Raw genomic sequence first — 23897 nt, 5'->3', positions numbered from 1 at the left:
AGACATGGAGCTGGCGGGAGGGATACAGGGAACTAGACATGGAGCTGGGAGGGATACAGGGAACTAGACATGGAGCTGGACTGGGAGGGATACAGGGAACTAGACATGGAGCTGGACTGGGAGGGATACAGGGAACTAGACATGGAGCTGGACTGGGAGGGATACAGGGAACTAGACATGGAGCTGGGAGGGATACAGGGAACTAGACATGGAGCTGGACTGGGAGGGATACAGGGAACTAGACATGGAGCTGGACTGGGAGGGATACAGGGAACTAGACATGGAGCTGGACTGGGAGGGATACAGGGAACTAGACATGGAGCTGGGAGGGATACAGGGAACTAGACATGGAGCTGGACTGGGAGGGATACAGGGAACTAGACATGGAGCTGGACTGGGAGGGATACAGGGAACTAGACATGGAGCTGGACTGGGAGGGATACAGGGAACTAGACATGGAGCTGGGAGGGATACAGGGAACTAGACATGGAGCTGGACTGGGAGGGATACAGGGAACTAGACATGGAGCTGGACTGGGAGGGATACAGGGAACTAGACATGGAGCTGGACTGGGAGGGATACAGGGAACTAGACATGGAGCTGGACTGGGAGGGATACAGGGAACTAGACATGGAGCTGGACTGGGAGGGATACAGGGAACTAGACATGGAGCTGGACTGGGAGGGATACAGGGAACTAGACATGGAGCTGGACTGGAGGGATACAGGGAACTAGACATGGAGCTGGACTGGAGGGATACAGGGAACTAGACATGGAGCTGGGGAGGGATACAGGGAACTAGACATGGAGCTGGACTGGGAGGGATACAGGGAACTAGACATGGAGCTGGACTGGGAGGGATACAGGGAACTAGACATGGAGCTGGACTGGGAGGGATACAGGGAACTAGACATGGAGCTGGACTGGGAGGGATACAGGGAACTAGACATGGAGCTGGACTGGGAGGGATACAGGGAACTAGACATGGAGCTGGACTGGGAGGGATACAGGGAACTAGACATGGAGCTGGACTGGGAGGGATACAGGGAACTAGACATGGAGCTGGACTGGGAGGGATACAGGGAACTAGACATGGAGCTGGACTGGGAGGGATACAGGGAACTAGACATGGAGCTGGACTGGGAGGGATACAGGGAACTAGACATGGAGCTGGACTGGGAGGGATACAGGGAACTAGACATGGAGCTGGGGGGGGATACAGGGAACTAGACATGGAGCTGGGAGGGATACAGGGAACTAGACATGGAGCTGGACTGGGAGGGATACAGGGAACTAGACATGGAGCTGGACTGGGAGGGATACAGGGAACTAGACATGGAGCTGGACTGGGAGGGATACAGGGAACTAGACATGGAGCTGGACTGGGAGGGATACAGGGAACTAGACATGGAGCTGGACTGGGAGGGATACAGGGAACTAGACATGGAGCTGGACTGGGAGGGATACAGGGAACTAGACATGGAGCTGGACTGGGAGGGATACAGGGAACTAGACATGGAGCTGGACTGGGAGGGATACAGGGAACTAGACATGGAGCTGGACTGGGAGGGATACAGGGAACTAGACATGGAGCTGGACTGGGAGGGATACAGGGAACTAGACATGGAGCTGGACTGGGAGGGATACAGGGAACTAGACATGGAGCTGGGAGGGATACAGGGAACTAGACATGGAGCTGGGAGGGATACAGGGAACTAGACATGGAGCTGGACTGGGAGGGATACAGGGAACTAGACATGGAGCTGGACTGGGAGGGATACAGGGAACTAGACATGGAGCTGGGGAGGGATACAGGGAACTAGACATGGAGCTGGACTGGGAGGGATACAGGGAACTAGACATGGAGCTGGGAGGGATACAGGGAACTAGACATGGAGCTGGACTGGGAGGGATACAGGGAACTAGACATGGAGCTGGACTGGGAGGGATACAGGGAACTAGACATGGAGCTGGACTGGGAGGGATACAGGGAACTAGACATGGAGCTGGGAGGGATACAGGGAACTAGACATGGAGCTGGACTGGGAGGGATACAGGGAACTAGACATGGAGCTGGACTGGGAGGGATACAGGGAACTAGACATGGAGCTGGACTGGGAGGGATACAGGGAACTAGACATGGAGCTGGACTGGGAGGGATACAGGGAACTAGACATGGAGCTGGACTGGGAGGGATACAGGGAACTAGACATGGAGCTGGACTGGGAGGGATACAGGGAACTAGACATGGAGCTGGACTGGGAGGGATACAGGGAACTAGACATGGAGCTGGACTGGGAGGGATACAGGGAACTAGACATGGAGCTGGACTGGGAGGGATACAGGGAACTAGACATGGAGCTGGACTGGGAGGGATACAGGGAACTAGACATGGAGCTGGACTGGGAGGGATACAGGGAACTAGACATGGAGCTGGACTGGGAGGGATACAGGGAACTAGACATGGAGCTGGACTGGGAGGGATACAGGGAACTAGACATGGAGCTGGACTGGGAGGGATACAGGGAACTAGACATGGAGCTGGACTGGGAGGGATACAGGGAACTAGACATGGAGCTGGGGGAGGGATACAGGGAACTAGACATGGAGCTGGGAGGGATACAGGGAACTAGACATGGAGCTGGACTGGGAGGGATACAGGGAACTAGACATGGAGCTGGACTGGGAGGGATACAGGGAACTAGACATGGAGCTGGACTGGGAGGGATACAGGGAACTAGACATGGAGCTGGACTGGGAGGGATACAGGGAACTAGACATGGAGCTGGACTGGGAGGGATACAGGGAACTAGACATGGAGCTGGACTGGGAGGGATACAGGGAACTAGACATGGAGCTGGACTGGGAGGGATACAGGGAACTAGACATGGAGCTGGACTGGGAGGGATACAGGGAACTAGACATGGAGCTGGACTGGGAGGGATACAGGGAACTAGACATGGAGCTGGACTGGGAGGGATACAGGGAACTAGACATGGAGCTGGACTGGGAGGGATACAGGGAACTAGACATGGAGCTGGGAGGGATACAGGGAACTAGACATGGAGCTGGGAGGGATACAGGGAACTAGACATGGAGCTGGACTGGGAGGGATACAGGGAACTAGACATGGAGCTGGACTGGGAGGGATACAGGGAACTAGACATGGAGCTGGGGGGGGATACAGGGAACTAGACATGGAGCTGGACTGGGAGGGATACAGGGAACTAGACATGGAGCTGGGAGGGATACAGGGAACTAGACATGGAGCTGGACTGGGAGGGATACAGGGAACTAGACATGGAGCTGGACTGGGAGGGATACAGGGAACTAGACATGGAGCTGGACTGGGAGGGATACAGGGAACTAGACATGGAGCTGGGAGGGATACAGGGAACTAGACATGGAGCTGGACTGGGAGGGATACAGGGAACTAGACATGGAGCTGGACTGGGAGGGATACAGGGAACTAGACATGGAGCTGGACTGGGAGGGATACAGGGAACTAGACATGGAGCTGGACTGGGAGGGATACAGGGAACTAGACATGGAGCTGGACTGGGAGGGATACAGGGAACTAGACATGGAGCTGGACTGGGAGGGATACAGGGAACTAGACATGGAGCTGGACTGGGAGGGATACAGGGAACTAGACATGGAGCTGGGAGGGATACAGGGAACTAGACATGGAGCTGGGAGGGATACAGGGAACTAGACATGGAGCTGGACTGGGAGGGATACAGGGAACTAGACATGGAGCTGGACTGGGAGGGATACAGGGAACTAGACATGGAGCTGGACTGGGAGGGATACAGGGAACTAGACATGGAGCTGGACTGGGAGGGATACAGGGAACTAGACATGGAGCTGGACTGGGAGGGATACAGGGAACTAGACATGGAGCTGGACTGGGAGGGATACAGGGAACTAGACATGGAGCTGGACTGGGAGGGATACAGGGAACTAGACATGGAGCTGGACTGGGAGGGATACAGGGAACTAGACATGGAGCTGGGAGGGATACAGGGAACTAGACATGGAGCTGGACTGGGAGGGATACAGGGAACTAGACATGGAGCTGGACTGGGAGGGATACAGGGAACTAGACATGGAGCTGGACTTGGAGGGATACAGGGAACTAGACATGGAGCTGGACTGGGAGGGATACAGGGAACTAGACATGGAGCTGGACTGGGAGGGATACAGGGAACTAGACACTGGAGCTGGACTGGGAGGGATACAGGGAACTAGACATGGAGCTGGGGGGGATACAGGGAACTAGACATGGAGCTGGACTGGGAGGGATACAGGGAACTAGACATGGAGCTGGACTGGGAGGGATACAGGGAACTAGACATGGAGCTGGACTGGGAGGGATACAGGGAACTAGACATGGAGCTGGACTGGGAGGGATACAGGGAACTAGACATGGAGCTGGACTGGGAGGGATACAGGGAACTAGACATGGAGCTGGACTGGGAGGGATACAGGGAACTAGACATGGAGCTGGACTGGGAGGGATACAGGGAACTAGACATGGAGCTGGACTGGGAGGGATACAGGGAACTAGACATGGAGCTGGGAGGGATACAGGGAACTAGACATGGAGCTGGACTGGGAGGGATACAGGGAACTAGACATGGAGCTGGACTGGGAGGGATACAGGGAACTAGACATGGAGCTGGACTGGGAGGGATACAGGGAACTAGACATGGAGCTGGACTGGGAGGGATACAGGGAACTAGACATGGAGCAGGACTGGGAGGGATACAGGGAACTAGACATGGAGCTGGACTGGGAGGGATACAGGGAACTAGACATGGAGCTGGACTGGGAGGGATACAGGGAACTAGACATGGAGCTGGACTGGGAGGGATACAGGGAACTAGACATGGAGCTGGGAGGGATACAGGGAACTAGACATGGAGCTGGACTGGGAGGGATACAGGGAACTAGACATGGAGCTGGACTGGGAGGGATACAGGGAACTAGACATGGAGCTGGACTGGGAGGGATACAGGGAACTAGACATGGAGCTGGACTGGGAGGGATACAGGGAACTAGACATGGAGCTGGACTGGGAGGGATACAGGGAACTAGACATGGAGCTGGGAGGGATACAGGGAACTAGACATGGAGCTGGACTGGGAGGGATACAGGGAACTAGACATGGAGCTGGGAGGGATACAGGGAACTAGACATGGAGCTGGACTGGGAGGGATACAGGGAACTAGACATGGAGCTGGACTGGGAGGGATACAGGGAACTAGACATGGAGCTGGACTGGGAGGGATACAGGGAACTAGACATGGAGCTGGGAGGGATACAGGGAACTAGACATGGAGCTGGGAGGGATACAGGGAACTAGACATGGAGCTGGACTGGGAGGGATACAGGGAACTAGACATGGAGATGGACTGGGAGGGATACAGGGAACTAGACATGGAGCTGGACTGGGAGGGATACAGGGAACTAGACATGGAGCTGGACTGGGAGGGATACAGGGAACTAGACATGGAGATGGACTGGGAGGGATACAGGGAACTAGACATGGAGCTGGACTGGGAGGGATACAGGGTACTAGACATGGAGCTGGACTGGGAGGGATACAGGGAACTAGACATGGAGCTGGACTGGGAGGGATACAGGGAACTAGACATGGAGCTGGACTGGGAGGGATACAGGGAACTAGACATGGAGCTGGACTGGGAGGGATACAGGGAACTAGACATGGAGCTGGACTGGGAGGGATACAGGGAACTAGACATGGAGCTGGGAGGGATACAGGGAACTAGACATGGAGCTGGACTGGGAGGGATACAGGGAACTAGACATGGAGCTGGACTGGGAGGGATACAGGGAACTAGACATGGACCTGGACTGGGAGGGATACAGGGTACTAGACATGGAGCTGGACTGGGAGGGATACAGGGAACTAGACATGGAGCTGGACTGGGAGGGATACAGGGAACTAGACATGGAGCTGGGAGGGATACAGGGAACTAGACATGGAGCTGGGAGGGATACAGGGAACTAGACATGGAGCTGGACTGGGAGGGATACAGGGAACTAGACATGGAGCTGGACTGGGAGGGATACAGGGAACTAGACATGGAGCTGGACTGGGAGGGATACAGGGAACTAGACATGGAGCAGGACTGGGAGGGATACAGGGAACTAGACATGGAGCTGGACTGGGAGGGATACAGGGAACTAGACATGGAGCTGGGAGGGATACAGGGAACTAGACATGGAGCTGGGAGGGATACAGGGAACTAGACATGGAGCTGGACTGGGAGGGATACAGGGAACTAGACATGGAGCTGGACTGGGAGGGATACAGGGAACTAGACATGGAGCTGGGAGGGATACAGGGAACTAGACATGGAGCTGGACTGGGAGGGATACAGGGAACTAGACATGGAGCTGGACTGGGAGGGATACAGGGAACTAGACATGGAGCTGGACTGGGAGGGATACAGGGAACTAGACATGGAGCTGGACTGGGAGGGATACAGGGAACTAGACATGGAGCTGGACTGGGAGGGATACAGGGAACTAGACATGGAGCTGGGAGGGATACAGGGAACTAGACATGGAGCTGGACTGGGAGGGATACAGGGTACTAGACATGGAGCTGGACTGGGAGGGATACAGGGAACAAGACATGGAGCTGGATTTGGAGGGATACAGGGAACTAGACATGGAGCTGGACTGGGAGGGATACAGGGAACTAGACATGGAGCTGGACTGGGAGGGATACAGGGAACTGGACACTGAGCTGGACTGGGAGGGATACAGGGAACTAGACATGGAGCTGGGGGGGATACAGGGAACTAGACATGGAGCTGGACTGGGAGGGATACAGGGAACTAGACATGGAGCTGGACTGGGAGGGATACAGGGAACTAGACATGGAGCTGGACTGGGAGGGATACAGGGAACTAGACATGGAGCTGGACTGGGAGGGATACAGGGAACTAGACATGGAGCTGGACTGGGAGGGATACAGGGAACTAGACATGGAGCTGGACTGGGAGGGATACAGGGAACTAGACATGGAGCTGGACTGGGAGGAATACAGGGAACTAGACATGGAGCTGGACTGGGAGGGATACAGGGAACTAGACATGGAGCTGGGAGGGATACAGGGAACTAGACATGGAGCTGGACTGGGAGGGATACAGGGAACTAGACATGGAGCAGGACTGGGAGGGATACAGGGAACTAGACATGGAGCTGGACTGGGAGGGATACAGGGAACTAGACATGGAGCTGGACTGGGAGGAATACAGGGAACTAGACATGGAGCAGGACTGGGAGGGATACAGGGAACTAGACATGGAGCTGGACTGGGAGGGATACAGGGAACTAGACATGGAGCTGGACTGGGAGGGATACAGGGAACTAGACATGGAGCTGGACTGGGAGGGATACAGGGAACTAGACATGGAGCTGGGAGGGATACAGGGAACTAGACATGGAGCTGGACTGGGAGGGATACAGGGAACTAGACATGGAGCTGGACTGGGAGGGATACAGGGAACTAGACATGGAGCTGGACTGGGAGGGATACAGGGAACTAGACATGGAGCTGGACTGGGAGGGATACAGGGAACTAGACATGGAGCTGGACTGGGAGGGATACAGGGAACTAGACATGGAGCTGGGAGGGATACAGGGAACTAGACATGGAGCTGGACTGGGAGGGATACAGGGAACTAGACATGGAGCTGGGAGGGATACAGGGAACTAGACATGGAGCTGGACTGGGAGGGATACAGGGAACTAGACATGGAGCTGGACTGGGAGGGATACAGGGAACTAGACATGGAGCTGGACTGGGAGGGATACAGGGAACTAGACATGGAGCTGGGAGGGATACAGGGAACTAGACATGGAGCTGGGAGGGATACAGGGAACTAGACATGGAGCTGGACTGGGAGGGATACAGGTAACTAGACATGGAGATGGACTGGGAGGGATACAGGGAACTAGACATGGAGCTGGACTGGGAGGGATACAGGGAACTAGACATGGAGCTGGACTGGGAGGGATACAGGGAACTAGACATGGAGATGGACTGGGAGGGATACAGGGAACTAGACATGGAGCTGGACTGGGAGGGATACAGGGTACTAGACATGGAGCTGGACTGGGAGGGATACAGGGAACTAGACATGGAGCTGGACTGGGAGGGATACAGGGAACTAGACATGGAGCTGGACTGGGAGGGATACAGGGAACTAGACATGGAGCTGGACTGGGAGGGATACAGGGAACTAGACATGGAGCTGGACTGGGAGGGATACAGGGAACTAGACATGGAGCTGGGAGGGATACAGGGAACTAGACATGGAGCTGGACTGGGAGGGATACAGGGAACTAGACATGGAGCTGGACTGGGAGGGATACAGGGAACTAGACATGGACCTGGACTGGGAGGGATACAGGGTACTAGACATGGAGCTGGACTGGGAGGGATACAGGGAACTAGACATGGAGCTGGACTGGGAGGGATACAGGGAACTAGACATGGAGCTGGGAGGGATACAGGGAACTAGACATGGAGCTGGGAGGGATACAGGGAACTAGACATGGAGCTGGACTGGGAGGGATACAGGGAACTAGACATGGAGCTGGACTGGGAGGGATACAGGGAACTAGACATGGAGCTGGACTGGGAGGGATACAGGGAACTAGACATGGAGCTGGACTGGGAGGGATACAGGGAACTAGACATGGAGCTGGACTGGGAGGGATACAGGGAACTAGACATGGAGCTGGACTGGGAGGGATACAGGGGACTAGACATGGAGCTGGGAGGGATACAGGGAACTAGACATGGAGCTGGACTGGGAGGGATACAGGGAACTAGACATGGAGCTGGACTGGGAGGGATACAGGTAACTAGACATGGAGCTGGACTGGGAGGAATACAGGGAACTAGACATGGAGCTGGACTGGGAGGGATACAGGGAACTAGACATGGAGCTGGACTGGGAGGGATACAGGGAACTAGACATGGAGCTGGACTGGGAGGGATACAGGGAACTAGACATGGAGCTGGGAGGGATACAGGGAACTAGACATGGAGCTGGACTGGGAGGGATACAGGGAACTAGACATGGAGCTGGGAGGGATACAGGGAACTAGACATGGAGCTGGGCTGGGAGGGATACAGGGAACTAGACATGGAGCTGGACTGGGAGGGATACAGGGAACTAGACATGGAGCAGGACTGGGAGGGATACAGGGAACTAGACATGGAGCTGGACTGGGAGGGATACAGGGAACTAGACATGGAGCTGGACTGGGAGGAATACAGGGAACTAGACATGGAGCTGGGAGGGATACAGGGAACTAGACATGGAGCTGGACTGGGAGGGATACAGGGAACTAGACATGGAGCAGGACTGGGAGGGATACAGGGAACTAGACATGGAGCTGGACTGGGAGGGATACAGGGAACTAGACATGGAGCTGGACTGGGAGGAATACAGGGAACTAGACATGGAGCAGGACTGGGAGGGATACAGGGAACTAGACATGGAGCTGGACTGGGAGGGATACAGGGAACTAGACATGGAGCTGGACTGGGAGGGATACAGGGAACTAGACATGGAGCTGGACTGGGAGGGATACAGGGAACTAGACATGGTCTGACAGTGAAGTGGACAAACTCGTTATTCATGTCCCGAAATAAATGATCTCATTACAATATAATTTAATAGAAAGTTAGAAGAAATAGATAAGAGCTTTCTCACATTGAAAGGACAATACCTCTCTATTTGTGGAAAAATCACCCTGATTTAACTCTTCAGTCACAGCTACCTATTTGCTTATGGCCCTGCCTACACCTAACAACTTGTTTTCCTTTAAATTATATGATCCAAAAATATTCTATTTTATTTGGAATGGCAAGCCAGACAAAGTTAAACTGCCATATTTATATAGATCAGTACGGGTGGATCTACATTATCAGTGCTGTATTTAAACTGACTCTAGGTCAGTATTGGTGGACCTACATTCTCAGTGCTGTATTTAAACTGACTCTAGGTCAGTATTGGTGGATCTACATTATCAGTGCTGTATTTAAACTGATTCTAGATCAGTATTGGTGGATCTACATTCTCAGTGCTGTATTTAAACTGATTCTAGGTCAGTATTGGTGGACCTACATTCTCAGTGCTGTATTTAAACTGACTCTAGGTCAGTATTGGTGGACCTACATTCTCAGTGCTGTATTTAAACTGACTCTAGGTCAGTATTGGTGGATCTAGATTCTCAGTGCTGTATTTAAACTGACTCTAGATCAGTATTGGTGGATCTACATTCTCAGTGCTGTATTTAAACTGACTCTAGGTCAGTATTGGTGGACCTACATTCTCAGTGCTGTATTTAAACTGACTCTAGGTCAGTATTGGTGGACCTACATTCTCAGTGCTGTATTTAAACTGACTCTAGGTCAGTATTGGTGGACCTACATTCTCAGTGCTGTATTTAAACTGACTCTAGGTCAGTATTGGTGGACCTACATTCTCAGTGCTGTATTTAAACTGACTCTAGGTCAGTATTGGTGGATCTACATTCTCAGTGCTGTATTTAAACTGACTCTAGATCAGTATTGGTGGACCTACATTCTCAGTGCTGTATTTAAACTGACTCTAGATCAGTATTGGTGGACCTACATTCTCAGTGCTGTATTTAAACTGACTCAGTATTGGTGGACCTACATTCTCAGTGCTGTATTTAAACTGACTCTAGGTCAGTATTGGTGGACCTACATTGTCAGTGCTGTATTTAAACTGACTCTAGGTCAGTATTGGTGGATCTACATTATCAGTGCTGTATTTAAACTGACTGTAGGTCAGTATTGGTGGACCTACATTCTCAGTGCTGTATTTAAACTGATTCTAGATCAGTATTGGTGGATCTACATTCTCAGTGCTGTATTTAAACTGACTCAGTATTGGTGGATCTACATTCTCAGTGCTGTATTTAAACTGACTCTAGGTCAGTATTGGTGGATCTACATTCTCAGTGCTGTATTTAAACTGACTCAGTATTGGTGGATCTACATTCTCAGTGCTGTATTTAAACTGACTCTAGGTCAGTATTGGTGGACCTACATTCTCAGTGCTGTATTTAAACTGACTCTAGGTCATAATTGGTGGATCTACATTCTCAGTGCTGTATTTAAACTGACTCTAGGTCAGTATTGGTGGACCTACATTCTCAGTGCTGTATTTAAACTGACTCTAGGTCAGTATTGGTGGATCTACATTCTCAGTGCTGTATTTAAACTGACTCTAGGTCAGTATTGGTGGACCTACATTCTCAGTGCTGTATTTAAACTGACTCTAGGTCAGTATTGGTGGATCTACATTCTCAGTGCTGTATTTAAACTGACTCTAGATCAGTATTGGTGGACCTACATTCTCAGTGCTGTATTTAAACTGACTCTAGGTCAGTATTGGTGGACCTACATTCTCAGTGCTGTATTTAAACTGACTCTAGATCAGTATTGGTGGATCTACATTCTCAGTGCTGTATTTAAACTGACTCTAGGTCAGTATTGGTGGACCTACATTCTCAGTGCTGTATTTAAACTGACTCTAGGTCAGTATTGGTGGATCTACATTCTCAGTGCTGTATTTAAACTGACTCTAGGTCAGTATTGGTGGATCTACATTCTCAGTGCTGTATTTAAACTGACTCTAGGTCAGTATTGGTGGACCTACATTCTCAGTGCTGTATTTAAACTGACTCAGTATTGGTGGATCTACATTCTCAGTGCTGTATTTAAACTGACTCAGTATTGGTGGACCTACATTCTCAGTGCTGTATTTAAACTGACTCTAGGTCAGTATTGGTGGACCTACATTCTCAGTGCTGTATTTAAACTGACTCTAGGTCAGTATTGGTGGATCTACATTCTCAGTGCTGTATTTAAACTGACTCTAGATCAGTATAGTTCCACATACGTTTTCGCTGTTGTGGTCTGTCTCGCTGGGGCAGCCGAAGAGTTCTCGTCTCAGGAGGTTTCCATCGTACTCCAGGAAGGTTAAGTAGAGATTCCTGAAGAATTCTACATGCTTGTTCTTCACTCTCAGCTTCTTAGGAGAGTTCCAATGGATCACCTGTAGGGGAGGAAGGGGGGAGAGAAGGAGGGAGGGAGGAAGAGAGAGAGAGAGAGAGAGAGAGGGAGGAAGAGAGAGAGAAAGAGAGGCGTAGAGAGAGATGGTTAGATAGAGGTTCCTGAAGAATTCTACATGCTTGTTCTTCACTCTCAGCTTCTTAGGAGAGTTCCAATGGATCACCTGTAGGGGAGGAAGGGGGGAGAGAAGGAGGGAGGGAGGAAGAGAGAGAGAGAGAGAGAGAGAGGGAGGAAGAGAGAGAGAAAGAGAGGCGTAGAGAGAGATGGTTAGATAGAGGTTCCTGAAGAATTCTACATGCTTGTTCTTCACTCTCAGCTTCTTAGGAGAGTTCCAGTGGATCACCTGTAGGGGAGGAAGGGGGGAGAGAAGGAGGGAGGGAGGAAGAGAGAGAGAGAGAGAGAGAGAGAGAGGGAGGAAGAGAGAGAGAAAGAGAGGCATAGAGAGAGATGGTTAGATAGAGGTTCCTGAAGAATTCTACATGCTTGTTCTTCACTCTCAGCTTCTTAGGAGAGTTCCAGTGGATCACCTGTAGGGGAGGAAGGGGGGAGAGAGGGAGGGAGGAGGAGAGAGAGAGAGAGAGAGAGAGAGAGAGGGAGGAAGAGAGAGAGAAAGAAAGAGAGGCATAGAGTGAGATGGTTAGATAGAGGTTCCTGAAAGGTGCTAAGTGTCTGTTCTTCACAAAACGTTCCAATGGATCACTTGTAGTGGGGGAGAGAGGGAGGGAGACAGAGAGACAGAGATGACAGGCCAGTCAGAGAGACAGAGATGACAGGACAGTCAGAGAGACAGAGAGAGATGACAGGCCAGTCAGAGAGACAGAGAGAGATGACAGGCCAGTCAGAGAGACAGAGAGAGATGACAAGCCAGTCAGAGAGACAGATGACAGGCCAGTCAGAGAGACAGAGATGACAGGACAGTCAGAATCAGAGAGAGATGACAAGCCAGTCAGAGAGACAGAGAGATGACAGGCCAGTCAGAGAGACAGAGAGAGATGACAAGCCAGTCAGAGAGACAGATGACAGGCCAGTCAGAATCAGAGAGAGATGACAGGCCAGTCAGAGAGACAGAGAGATGACAGGCCAGTCAGAGAGACAGAGAGAGATGACAGGCCAATCAGAGAGACAGAGAGAGATGACAGGCCAGTCAGAGAGACAGAGAGATGACAGGCCAGTCAGAGAGACAGAGAGAGATGACAAGCCAGTCAGAGAGACAGAGAGATGACAGGCCAGTCAGAGAGACAGAGAGATGACAGGCCAGTCAGAGAGACAGAGAGAGATGACAGGCCAGTCAGAGAGACAGAGAGAGATGACAGGCCAGTCAGAGAGACAGAGAGAGATGACAAGCCAGTCAGAGAGACAGATGACAGGCCAGTCAGAATCAGAGAGATGACAGGCCAGTCAGAGAGACAGAGATGACAGGCCAGTCAGAGAGACAGAGAGAGATGACAGGCCAGTCAGAGAGACAGAGAGAGATGACAGGCCAGTCAGAGAGACAGAGAGAGATGACAGGCCAGTCAGAGAGACAGAGAGATGACAAGCCAGTCAGAGAGACAGAGAGAGATGACAAGCCAGTCAGAGAGACAGAGAGAGATGACAGGCCAGTCAGAGAGACAGAGAGAGATGACAGGCCAGTCAGAGAGACAGAGAGAGATGACAGGACAGTCAGAGAGACAGAGAGATGACAGGCCAGTCAGAGAGACAGAGAGAGATGACAGGCCAGTCAGAGAGACAGAGAGAGATGACAGGCCAGTCAGAGAGACAGAGAGAGATGACAGGCCAGTCAGAGAGACAGAGAGAGATGACAGGCCAGTCAGAGAGACAGAGAGAGATGACAGGCCAGTCAGAGAGACAGAGAGAGATGACAGGCCAGTCAGAGAGACAGAGAGATGACAGGCCAGTCAGAGAGACAGAGAGATGACAGGCCAGTCAGAGAGACAGAGAGATGACAGGCCAGTCAGAGAGATGACAGGCCAGTCAGAGAGAGTAGAAGCATCTGGAAGGAGCAGGGGGCATTACTCTGCTGTCACACACACACACACACACGCACACACACACACACACACACAGAGGACAAAGAGGGTGTATGGAAACAGCTGCTATCGGTGTGTGAGATGCTCAACTCACCTTGAGGTCTGAAACATCTTTGTAGCACTTCTCAGAGCGGGTGTGGTCTGACAGCTGAACGTTCCAGAAGCAGGGCAGCTGGTGAACCAGGAAGGGGTTCTGTTTGATCACAGCGTTGAAGATGTCCTGCAGACACACACACACAACCTTACAGACCAGACCTTAGTGTAGATAACAGATAGAGAGATCTTACAGATCAGACCTTAGTGTAGATAACAGATAGAGAGATCTTACAGATCAGACCTTAGTGTAGATAACAGATAGAGACCAGACCTTACAGACCAGACCTTAGTGTAGATAACAGATAGAGACCAGACCTTACAGATCAGACCTTAGTGTAGATAACAGATAGAGAGACCAGACCTTACAGATCAGACCTTAGTGTAGATAACAGATAGAGACCAGACCTTACAGACCAGACCTTAGTGTAGATAACAGATAGAGACCAGACCTTACAGATCAGACCTTAGTGTAGATAACAGATAGAGACCAGACCTTACAGATCAGACCTTAGTGTAGATAACAGATAGAGACCTGACCTTACAGATCAGACCTTAGTGTAGATAACAGATAGAGACCAGACCTTACAGACCAGACCTTAGTGTAGATAACAGATAGAGACCTGACCTTACAGATCAGACCTTAGTGTAGATAACAGATAGAGAGACCAGACCTTACAGACCAGACCTTAGTGTAGATAACAGATACAGAGACTAGACCTTACAGATCAGACCTTAGTGTAGATAACAGATACAGAGACCAGACTTTACAGATCAGACCTTAGTGTAGATAACAGATAGAGACCAGACCTTACAGATCAGACCTTACTGCAGATTACATAGACAGGGGGGGACCTGATCCTAGATCATAATGAATCAGATCAAACTCTTCTCCATAGGTGAAACAGACACTGTCTTGGTACTGTTGTAGAAATTCATACTGATAGAGACTTTGTCATTTCTTCAAACAATCATCTTTATTAATTAATTATCGATTAATTATGAGACTAGTCAACCCAACACTCTTGACTGTTGGGCCGAGCAGCCAAACCTGATAATGTAAACCAGAGATCTTATATAGGACGTCTAAAAAATGCTTAGTCATGGCTGGTTCCACCCCTCCCATGCTGATCGGGGGGTTTCCATCAGTCTCATCTCTGTCTCCAGTCTCCTCTTGTCTCATCTCTATCTCCAGTCTCATCTCTGTCTCCAGTCTCATATCTGTCTCCAGTCTCATATCTGTCTCCAGTCTCATCTCTGTCTCCAGTCTCATCTCTGTCTCCAGTCTCATCTCATCTCTGTCTCCAGTCTCATCTCTGTCTCCAGTCTCATCTTGTCTCCAGTCTCATCTCTGTCTCCAGTCTCATCTCTATCTCCAGTCTCATCTTTATCTCCAGTCTCATCTCTGTCCCCAGTCTCATCTCTGTCCCCAGTCTCATCTCTGTCCCCAGTCTCATCTCTGTCTCCAGTCTCCTCTCTGTCCCCAGTCTCATCTCTATCTCCAGTCTCCTCTTGTCTCATCTCTGTCTCCAGTCTCATCTCTGTCTCCAGTCTCATCTCTGTCTCCAGTCTCATCTCTGTCTCCAGTCTCATCTCTCTCGTCTCCAGTCTCATCTCTGTCTCCAGTCTCATCTCTGTCTCCAGTCTCATCTTGTCTCCAGTCTCATCTTGTCTCCAGTCTCATCTTGTCTCCAGTCTCATCTCTGTCTCCAATTCTCATCTCTGTCTCCAGTCTCATCTCTATCTCCAGTCTCATCTCTATCTCCAGTCTCATCTCTGTCTCCAGTCTCATCTCTGTCTCCAGTCTCATCTCTGTCTCCAGTCTCATCTCTATCTCCAGTCTCCTCTTGTCTCCAGTCTCATCTTGTCTCCAGTCTCCAGTCTCATCTCTGTCCCCAGTCTCATCTCTGTCTCCAGTCTCATCTCAGTCTCCAGTCTCATCTCAGTCTCCAGTCTCATCTCTATCTCCAGTCTCATCTCTATCTCCAGTCTCATCTCTGTCCCCAGTCTCATCTCTGTCTCCAGTCTCATCTCAGTCTCCAGTCTCATCTCAGTCTCCAGTCTCATCTCTATCTCCAGTCTCATCTCTGTCTCCAGTCTCATCTCTGTCTCCAGTCTCATCTCTGTCTCCAGTCTCATCTCATCTCTGTCTCCAGTCTCATCTCTATCTCCAGTCTCATCTCTGTCTCCAGTCTCATCTCTGTCTCCAGTCTCATCTCATCTCTGTCTCCAGTCTCATCTCATCTCTGTCTCCAGTCTCATCTCTATCTCCAGTCTCATCTCTATCTCCAGTCTCATCTCTGTCTCCAGTCTCATCTCCATCTCCAGTCTCATCTCTATCTCCAGTCTCATCTCTGTCTCCAGTCTCATCTCTGTCTCCAGTCTCATCTCATCTCTGTCTCCAGTCTCATCTCCATCTCCAGTCTCATCTCTGTCTCCAGTCTCATCTCTGTCTCCAGTCTCATCTCATCTCTGTCTCCAGTCTCATCTCTATCTCCAGTCTCATCTCTGTCTCCAGTCTCATCTCTGTCTCCAGTCTCATCTCTGTCTCCAGTCTCATCTCATCTCTATCTCCAGTCTCATCTCTATCTCCAGTCTCATCTCTGTCTCCAGTCTCATCTCTGTCTCCAGTCTCATCTCATCTCTGTCTCCAGTCTCATCTCTGTCTCCAGTCTCATCTCCATCTCCAGTCTCATCTCTGTCTCCAGTCTCATCTCCATCTCCAGTCTCATCTCTATCTCCAGTCTCATCTCTGTCTCCAGTCTCATCTCCATCTCCAGTCTCATCTCTATCTCCAGTCTCCTCTTGTCTCCAGTCTCATCTCTATCTCCAGTCTCATCTCCATCTCCAGTCTCATCTCCATCTCCAGTCTCATCTCTATCTCCAGTCTCACACCACATCTCGCCTACGGAAGGCCGGCTGTAGGTCTTTATCACCAAGTCATTGTCAGCTCAAGCCATCTCTAGCAAAACACAATTTTCCTCTGACCGTATCCCCAGACTAACTGCCTGGAAGCTAGAGTGGAAAGCATCCCTTTACAGACACACAGCATTAATATAACAGATGTTTCTTACTATTAGTTAAGTATTCATTATTAACCATTAATATCAAATAAAATCAGGTAAATGTTGTAATTGTTCTATCACAGTACCTGTTATGTTATCAGCATGGCTATATCTGTACGATTATATCTCTCATGTTAGAACAATCCTCAACTACAATAGCTGCTGCCACACTCTTCAAGGGCTTTCTTTAATACAAGCTTTAACAGAGACAGTATTTGACCAGGTTTTCTCTGACTGAGGTCTTGCTTTAACAGAGACAGTATTTGACCATGTTTTCTCTGACTGAGATCTTGCTGGTTCAGAGACAGTATTTGACCAGGTTTTCTCTGACTGAGATCTTGCTGGTTCAGAGACAGTATTTGACCAGGTTTTCTCTGACTGAGATCTTGCTCTAACAGAGACAGTATTTGACCAGGTTTTCTCTGACTGAGATCTTGCTGGTTCAGTGACAGTATTTGACCAGGTTTTCTCTGACTGAGATCTTGCTGGTTCAGAGACAGTATTTGACCAGGTTTTCTCTGACTGAGATCTTGCTCTAACAGAGACAGTATTTGACCAGGTTTTCTCTGACTGAGATCTTGCTCTAACAGAGACAGTATTTGACCAGGTTTTCTCTGACTGAGATCTTGCTCTAACAGAGACAGTATTTGACCAGGTTTTCTCTGACTGAGATCTTGCTGGTTCAGAGACAGTCTATATTCTCCTAATAGGAGACATTATAAAGCTTGTTGTTTTCCTCATAATGAACGGCGTGGTAAAGAGGAGTTAACAGCTGATTGGAGAGTTGAACGGAACACTAAAACACTTCTAGAATCTTCACAAATTCCAAACTACAATAAATTCCAGAACTTTATTTAGTGAACATTTTAATGACAACATGGTAAACGTGCCGGTCATTTATATAAGCTTGAAGGAACTCTTAAATAAAATCCTTGGTGTTTCATTACCATAAAATACTGACGTCTGAAGTGTAATAATCCAGCCATTTTAATGGTGAACTTCAAGTAGTTCAATACACAGGTGTGTTTATGATTCTCTCTCTGTGTGTGTGTGTGTGTGTGTGTGTGTGTGTGTGTGTGTGTGTCTGTGTGTGTGTGTGTGTGTGTGTCTGTGTGTGTGTGTGTGTGTGTGTCTGTGTGTGTGTGTGTGTGTGTCGTGTGTGTGTGTGTGTGTGTGTGTGTGTGTGTGTGTGTGTGTGTGTGTGTGTGTGTGTGTGTGTGTGTGTGTGTGTGTGTGTGTGTGTGTGTGTTACCTGGTCAGCCAGTGATGTAGACAACATGCTCATCAGTTCTCTCTCTGCTGTCAGTCTCCACATCTGTTCCCATCGCAGCTTCCTCAGTCGGTCCAGAAGCAGCAAGATCACACCTGGAACAGAGGTCACATGACTTAACAGTCCCCCAATCAGCAGCAAGATCACACCTGGAACAGAGGTCACATGACTTAACAGTCCCCCAATCAGCAGCAAGATCACACCTGGAACAGAGGTCACATGACTTAACAGTCCCCCAATCAGCAGCAAGATCACACCTGGAACAGAGGTCACATGACTTAACAGTCCCCCAATCAGCAGCAAGATCACACCTGGAACAGAGGTCACATGACTTAACAGTCCCCCAATCAGCAGCAAGATCACACCTGGAACAGAGGTCACATGACTTAACAGTCCCCCAATCAGCAGCAAGATCACACCTGGAACAGAGGTCACATGACTTAACAGTCCCCCAATCAGCAGCAAGATCACACCTGGAACAGAGGTCACATGACTTAACAGTCCCCCAATCAGCAGCAAGATCACACCTGGAACAGAGGTCACATGACTTAACAGTCCCCCAATCAGCAGCAAGATCACACCTGGAACAGAGGTCACATGACTTAACAGTCCCCCAATCAGCAGCAAGATCACACCTGGAACAGAGGTCACATGACTTAACAGTCCCCCAATCAGCAGCAAGATCACACCTGGAACAGAGGTCACATGACTTAACAGTCCCCCAATCAGCAGCAAGATCACACCTGGAACAGAGGTCACATGACTTAACAGTCCCCCAATCAGCAGCAAGATCACACCTGGAACAGAGGTCACATGACTTAACAGTCCCCCAATCAGCAGCAAGATCACACCTGGAACAGAGGTCACATGACTTAACAGTCCCCAATCAGCAGCAAGATAACACCTGGAACAGAGGTCACATGACTTAACAGTCCCCCAATCAGCAGCAAGATCACACCTGGAACAGAGGTCACATGACTTAACAGTCCCCCAATCAGCAGCAAGATCACACCTGGAACAGAGGTCACATGACTTAACAGTCCCCCAATCAGCAGCAAGATCACACCTGGAACAGAGGTCACATGACTTAACAGTCCCCCAATCAGCAGGTTAGACATTACCTGGAACAGAGGTCACATGACTTAACAGTCCCCAATCAGCAGGTTAGACATTACCTGGAACAGAGGTCACATGACTTAACAGTCCCCAATCAGCAGGTTAGACATTACCTGGAACAGAGGTCACATGACTTAACAGTCCCCAATCAGCAGGTTAGACATTACCTGGAACAGAGGTCACATGACTTAACAGTCCCCAATCAGCAGGTTAGACATTACCTGGAACAGAGGTCACATGACTTAACAGTCCCCAATCAGCAGGTTAGACATTACCTGGAACAGAGGTCACATGACTTAACAGTCCCCAATCAGCAGGTTAGACATTACCTGGAACAGAGGTCACATGACTTAACAGTCCCCAATCAGCAGGTTAGACATTACCTGGAACAGAGGTCACATGACTTAACAGTCCCCAATCAGCAGGTTAGACATTACCTGAGTCAACAGGTAATCTGAATCAACAGTCATGTCTAACTGTGAGGTAGCGGAGAGAACAGTCTGTGACTTGGGTGGCTGGAGTCTTTGACCATTTTTAGGGCCTTCCTCTGACACCGCCTGGTATAGAGGTCCTGGATGGCAGGAAGCTTGGCCCCAGTGATGTACTGGGCCGTCCACACTACCCTCTGTAGCGCCTTGCTGTCGGAGGCCGAGCAGTTGCCATACCAGGCGGTGTTGCAACCGGTCAGGATGCTCTCGATGGTGCAGCTGTAGAACTTTTTGAGGATCTGAGGACCCATGCCAAATCTTTTCAGCTTTCATTTCAAACAGAGAGGAAGTGATCGCAACCACACCGTCGCTGCAACATATTTTCATCGCATCACTTCCTGTGAACACAACGGAAACTTCTTCAGAGATGAAAGAGCCTCTGTAGCCTGACCATCTGTTGAAGACGCCATTACAGCCAAATGCGTTCATTTGCTGCTCTGCCTTTCTCTGGGGCTGAGATCCCAAATGGCACCCTTTTCCCTATGGGCCCTGGTCAAAAGTAGTGCACTACATAGGGAATATTGGGCGATAGAATGCCAATTGAGACCCAGCCTAACTCTAGAAGATCAGCAGGGTGGAGAGAGAGATGGTTTGTTTGTTCCAATTCAAGACATTATTCATTCTGTCTCTGTCCCCAAGAAGAGAGGAGACAATTTGTTCCAGTCCAAGACATGATTCATTCTGTCTCTGTCCCCAAGAAGAGAGGAGACAGTTTGTTCCAGTCCAATATATTATTCATTCTGTCTCTGTCCCCAAGAAGAGAGGAGCCAGTTTGTTCCAGTCCAAGACATGATTCATTCTGTCTCTCACCAAGAAGAGAGGAGCCAGTTTGTTCCAGTCCAATATATTATTAATTCTGTCTCTGTCCCCAAGAAGAGAGGAGACTGAAGTAAATACTTCTGTTATTGGTGAGAAACTCACAGGCAGCTCAGGGACAATAAAGTTAGTCATTATCATTTTGATTGGGAATAAAGTTTGTACTCATAGAAAGTGTTGACAACATATGTCTCAAAGGGAAGAAATTACCTTTTATTTCATATAGTAAATCCACTGACTGTCCCCACTTTCTGTGTGTGCGTGTCTCACCTGTATTGAAGCCCCTCTCCAGGGCGGGCCAGGGCCGATGATTTTTCCACAGGTTCCCCAGGTACCAGTCACTCTGGTTCTCCACCAGACCTAGAACCTGCTGACCTAGAACACAGAACACAAACAGAACACTCAGGTTACTAAGGTTCCCCAGGCACCAGTCACTCTGGTTCTCCACCAGACCACTAGAACCTGGAAAAGAGAGACACACAGAACACTCAGGTTACTACCAAGGGCTGCTTTATAGAAGAGAAATATCTCATTATCATAATTACCACCAGAGAGTGCTGTGGAGTCAGCTGTCAAACAACACTCAGGTTACTACCAAGGCTGCTTTATAGAAGAGAAATATCTCATTATCATAATTACCACCAGAGAGTGCTGTGGAGTCAGCTGTCAAACAACACTCAGGTTACTACCAAGGCTGCTTTATAGAAGAGAAATATCTCATTATCATAATTACCACCAGAGGGTGCTGTGGAGTCAGCTGTCAAACAACACTCAGGTTACTACCAAGGGCTGCTTTATAGAAGATAAATATATCATTATCATAATTACCCACCAGGGGGTGCTGTGGAGTCAGCTGTCAAACAACACTCAGGTTACTACCAAGGGCTGCTCGATAGATGTGAGAACATAACAAACAATGCTGCACCATAGAGTAGTGTTGGCTCGTTATAACACTCACCCACCAGAGGGCGGTGTGGAGTCAGCTGCTCAACAAGCTTTTTAGTAGAGCCCGTCCACTGAAGTTGAATCAATTGCAAGAAATAAAGAGAAATGAATGGTGCCTTTTCAGCAAGACAATCTGCTCACATTGAGTTAAAACTGATGGAGTAGATGAAGGTAAGAACACAGAGAGAGAGAGAAACAAGGGAGAGGTGGAACATCTAGTCATGAAAGAGAGGAGGGGTCACAGAGCACAGGAGCTCAGGGACGACTGGAGGGTGAGGTGTCATCTCAGAGGAGTGGAGAGAGAGCTGTCATCTCAGAGGAGGGGAGAGGGAGCTATCATCTCAGAGGAGTGGAGAGGGAGCTGTCATCTCAGAGGAGGGGAGAGGGAGCTATCATCTCAGAGGAGTGGAGAGGGAGCTGTCATCTCAGAGGAGAGGGAGCTATCATCTCAGAGGAGTGGAGAGGGAGCTATCATCTCAGAGGAGAGGAGAGGGAGCTATCATCTCAGAGGAGGGGAGAGGGAGCTATCATCTCAGAGGAGGGGAGAGGGAGCTATCATCTCAGAGGAGAGGGAGCTATCATCTCAGAGGAGAGGGAGCTATCATCTCAGAGGAGTGGAGAGGGAGCTATCATCTCAGAGGAGAGGGAGCTATCATCTCAGAGGAGGGGAGCTATCATCTCAGAGGAGAGGGAGCTATCATCTCAGAGGAGAGGGAGCTATCATCTCAGAGGAGAAGGAGCTATCATCTCAGAGGAGAGGAGAGGGAGCTATCATCTCAGAGGAGAGGGAGCTATCATCTCAGAGGAGAGGAGAGGGAGCTATCATCTCAGAGGAGTGGAGAGGGAGCTATCATCTCAGAGGAGAGGGAGCTATCATCTCAGAGGAGAGGAGAGGGAGCTATCATCTCAGAGGAGAGGGAGCTATCATCTCAGAGGAGAGGGAGCTATCATCTCAGAGGAGAGGGAGAGGGAGCTATCATCTCAGAGGAGAGGAGAGGGAGCTATCATCTCAGAGGAGAGGGAGCTATCATCTCAGAGGAGAGGGAGAGGGAGCTATCATCTCAGAGGAGAGGAGAGGGAGCTATCATCTCAGAGGAGGGGAGAGGGAGCTATCATCTCAGAGGAGAGGAGAGGGAGCTATCATCTCAGAGGAGAGGGAGCTATCATCTCAGAGGAGAGGGAGCTATCATCTCAGAGGAGTGGAGAGGGAGCTGTCATCTCAGAGGAGAGGGAGCTATCATCTCAGAGGAGTGGAGAGAGAGCTATCATCTCAGAAGAGAGGGAGCTATCATCTTGGAGGAGAGGAGAGGGAGCTATCATCTCAGAGGAGAGGAGAGGGAGCTATCATCTCAGAGGAGAGGGAGCTATCATCTCAGAGGAGTGGAGAGGGAGCTATCATCTCAGAGGAGAGGGAGCTATCATCTCAGAGGAGAGGAGAGGGAGCTATCATCTCAGAGGAGTGGAGAGGGAGCTATCATCTCAGAGGAGAGGGAGCTATCATCTGAGAGGAGAGGGAGCTATCATCTCAGAGGAGAGGAGAGGGAGCTATCATCTCAGAGGAGTGGAGAGGGAGCTATCATCTCAGAGGAGTGGAGAGGGAGCTATCATCTCAGAGGAGTGGAGAGGGAGCTATCATCTCAGAGGAGAGGGAGCTATCATCTCAGAGGAGTGGAGAGGGAGCTATCATCTCAGAGGAGAGGAGAGGGAGCTATCATCTCAGAGGAGTGGAGAGGGAGCTATCATCTCAGAGGAGAGGAGAGGGAGCTATCATCTCAGAGGAGGGGAGAGGGAGCTATCATCTCAGAGGAGTGGAGAGGGAGCTATCATCTCAGAGGAGGGGAGAGGGAGCTATCATCTCAGAGGAGTGGAGAGGGAGCTATCATCTCAGAGGAGGGGAGAGGGAGCTATCATCTC

The 23897-nt window shown here is 50.0% G+C and overlaps 1 protein-coding gene across 2 annotated transcripts in view; it reads right to left on the bottom strand.

Annotated features, from left to right (window-relative positions):
* The window catches only part of large1 (LARGE xylosyl- and glucuronyltransferase 1), a 188860-nt gene that overhangs the window by 42122 nt on the left and 122841 nt on the right, over nt 1-23897 (bottom strand). For both annotated transcript variants that reach the window (XM_082964349.1, XM_082964350.1), the window contains exons 7-10: nt 21309-21413; nt 18601-18713; nt 14285-14410; nt 11988-12143 (exon numbers count right to left, since the gene is read on the bottom strand). In XM_082964349.1, coding sequence (XP_082820475.1) covers nt 11988-12143; nt 14285-14410; nt 18601-18713; nt 21309-21413 — 500 coding nt within the window. The remainder of the gene's footprint in view (nt 1-11987; nt 12144-14284; nt 14411-18600; nt 18714-21308; nt 21414-23897) is intronic.

Source organism: Salmo salar, chromosome 17 (genome assembly GCF_965601325.2).
Source record: "Salmo salar chromosome 17, fSalSal1, whole genome shotgun sequence".
Lineage (NCBI taxonomy): Eukaryota > Metazoa > Chordata > Actinopteri > Salmoniformes > Salmonidae > Salmo > Salmo salar.
The sequence above is the reverse complement of the archived record's forward strand: the minus strand, read 5'-3'. Positions and strand labels throughout refer to the sequence as shown.